The 3263-nt window shown below is 43.4% G+C and overlaps 1 protein-coding gene across 1 annotated transcript; it reads right to left on the reverse strand.

The window, feature by feature from the left end:
- Positions 1–574: 574 nt before the first annotated feature.
- LOC119466628 (uncharacterized) lies at positions 575–1825 on the reverse strand. The gene is made up of 3 exons (XM_037727150.2): positions 1596–1825; positions 1430–1484; positions 575–1293 (listed from the first exon to the last, which is right to left on the reverse strand). The coding sequence occupies exons 1-3, from the start codon at positions 1601–1603 to the stop codon at positions 673–675; spliced, it is 684 nt and encodes a 227-aa protein (XP_037583078.1). The 5' UTR covers positions 1604–1825; the 3' UTR covers positions 575–672.
- Positions 1826–3263: the final 1438 nt, after the last annotated feature.

The raw sequence follows: 3263 nt of genomic DNA on the forward strand, positions 1-3263 counted from the left end.
TTTTGTGATCTGATTTTGAAAATCACTCGTCTTTCTGTTCATGACTGTATATAAAAGGATTTGTGATGGCTGTCAATCATTGCATCTGAATGTGCTCGACCAGTTTTGCTTTCATGCATTGCACAGTTCTTTACATATCTACTTTACTATGGCATGCTGAACCAGGACTTAACTGTCCACTTTTTGTATAATGTTTGAATTTATCTTTTACCTTATGAGCTGCTTTTCGTATGCCCCCTGCTTGACCGTCGTATCACAGAATGTTTTAAATCTCAACTGCTAGAGAAGCCAATTCATAACACACAACAAATTGTACTTTGATGTAGCTTGTCAGGTAATACATCATTACCAGGAATTTCAAGTCACCCACATCAAGAAGCAGTAGAACATTTTTTTTTTTCTTTCTCTTCAGCAGTGGCATTAATTCGAACAAGCCACATTAGGAGAGACGACTCCAAAAACTAGACAAGAAAGCTACACTTCACTGCTGAAATTTACCTGCAGATAAATCACATGCCAATTTCTTTAGGTGTGTAGAAAAAAACTTAAAAGAAAGAAGGTAATAAACACCAGCTTATGAGTGAAAATTTCCAAATGCATTTAATGATCTCTTAAGTCAGACAAACAGGAACATGAGGTTAGAAGCATTTAAACAAGTTCGTTCTTGCTAGTCTAGTCCTCGAGCACATCAACACTATCATAGCCAACTAGGACATTGTAAAATACTGTCTTGTGAAAACGCTCTTCAAACACTACAAACCTCTGCCACCCATTTTTCACCCTCAAAGTGCCAAGAAACTGCACGAGTGCGGACTTTGTGTTAACATACACAGGATCTAGTGCTCCAGGCTTAAAGCTTTGTTTTCTTCGCAACCCGGGTAATTCTGTCTGAAACACTAAATTAAACATTCGCTGTGATTTATTGTAGTAGATACGTACTGGCGTGGACCTCAACAAGTAAACAGATGCGAGCATGTATGTGGCCAGTACAGAGGCACCGATCACAATCTGGGCATTTGGCACTTCATTCCGAATGCGATCTACAAGGCTTGAGGCCTCTGGCCACAGGTGAAAGTAAACACTGCCAGCATAGCAGACGACGGCGGCCATCACGCCTGGTCCAGTTATACTAGCCAAATGCATGTAATTGTGCAGCCCGCTAGTATACACAAGTTGGTCTTGAGTTGGGTTTAAGCCGTCGTAACGAGCATATTCCTCGCGAGTTTTCTTCAGGAAAGGTTTGGTGTTACTCCGCCAAGTGCCTTCTCCGCGTTGTTGGCCCTGAAGCACCTTCTGCAGCATAATAAGAAGTACTGCATTAATCACCTCGCAATTTGCTACACCATTCGAAACACCGCTATGGAGATAGCAGGTAGTGTGACCCAGTAAAAAATGTGGCACCTAAATGCAGCCAATAGTTCTTACTTACAGTGCATCTTGGCTTCAACAGTGTCAACCTTCTGCCTGCGCTCAGCAAGCACCCTCTGAAAGCAAGTTCGTATTTGTGATAGGCAGTTGCAACTATTACTTGTGTTAAGTTGCATCTAATGATACCAGTTATAAATCGTGATAGAACAAATTCACCCTTTTCGCACCTTAACATGTTCGACTTCAGGGTCTCCTTACAGAGTCCTAGGCAAAACAAGTTAATGCGAATCCATTTCGCCTATTAACTTTTTTGACTTCAGTAATCAATCAGTCAAAACAAAAATAATTATTTGGCGCAACTTCGCAAGCCGGTCATCGGTGCTCATCGAGCTTGGTGTTTGCCAAACAAATAAATGACGAAAAGCACGACCGTACTCAACACGTGCTTGCCGCAGAACAGCAGAATGCTATTGATGACGATGGCGGTAGTGATTATGGTGATCACTGGTCCAGGTAATAATCTAGATTTGAAATACTAAATTTGGATTGCTTATTCTGCTAGAATTAGTAGAAATGTAATTACTAAAGGCAGAGCATACCTTAGATTTTTAGAATGCGCACAGGGTGTTGTGAATGTGGAGTAGGCAACCCCCCGCCCACTTACCCACCCTTTGTTCTCGTCGCTTCGCCATAGAGAAAGGAATTTCTTTCTCTATGGCTTCGCCTTGACATAATTCATGAAACCGGTGCTACTATCACAATTTCATTCCTGGGCGCTTCCGTTTGGGTTGGTAATTTACAGCGAATCATGTCTGCATATGGAAAAAACTGTCACGGTGTCAAGGCTTTGACACTCTGTGAAGTTTTGGGCGAGAATGTGGCGGGCCGCATTCTGAAGCAACAAATGCGCAACACATGAAGCAACAAATGGGGCAGCCGCATTTTACATGATGGCGAAAACGCTTAGATTTAGGTGCACGTTAAAGACCCGAGGTGGTCGAAATCTCCGGTATACATTTCCGCCGCTTCCCTTCAGGTGCCGGTTAGGCCGCGCTCGCGCAGGATCTTTTTAGTCTGCGCGAGAAACGTCTCTTGTTTGCGATTGCGCCCCTACGGAAGGCTGGTAGTTACTGTTGTGTTGTTGAATCCCAAACCAGCAATTACGGAAGGCTGGTAGTTGCTGTTTTGTCTTGGAATCCCAAAGCAGCAATGTACACACGAAGGGGTTGATGACAGCAGTGAAATTCCACCGACTCGCAACAGAATGCACGAAACAGACAGCCGACAAGCATGAATTACTTCTGTGCGCAGTACAGCGTTAAGTAAACTCTTGTTGCAGGCTGCTGACAGTTCACGTCGGAGTTCACGCGTCCTGAGAAATTGATTATGTGCACTATGCACTGAACAAGACCGGAGTTCATTCCTAGCTGTATAAACGTACACTCGCCAACTGAAGAACACAAAAACAACAGATTCATCACTAGTACATCATCACTATAAAACAACAGATTCATTACTAGCACATAATCACTAGTACAACATCACTAGTACACCAATCAGTCGAGATTCTGTGAGGTGCAAGGCCGCTTCCTGTCTGCACCGGCGTAAGTGAAGCAGAAATGAGTTGCACGCACTACTTAAAATGCGTACACATGCCATATCTATGCTGTGCGGTGAAATATTCTGTACAATTCTGAATCTGTTGACGTAAAGGCAAATGACGGCTGCACGCTCGCACACAGCGGAAGACACAGCGGCCCATGCACTTGCCGCAGGAAATGCAACCCTCTCGTATGAGGGAGCAGGGCGACCAAAGCTTCGAAAAAAAAAAAAAAAAAAAAAAAAAAAAAAAAACGCCTTACGCGTTCTTGCGCGTATTTAAGTTTTCTAGCGCA

The sequence above is a fragment of the Dermacentor silvarum genome, chromosome 1 (assembly GCF_013339745.2).
Source record: "Dermacentor silvarum isolate Dsil-2018 chromosome 1, BIME_Dsil_1.4, whole genome shotgun sequence".
NCBI lineage: Eukaryota > Metazoa > Arthropoda > Arachnida > Ixodida > Ixodidae > Dermacentor > Dermacentor silvarum.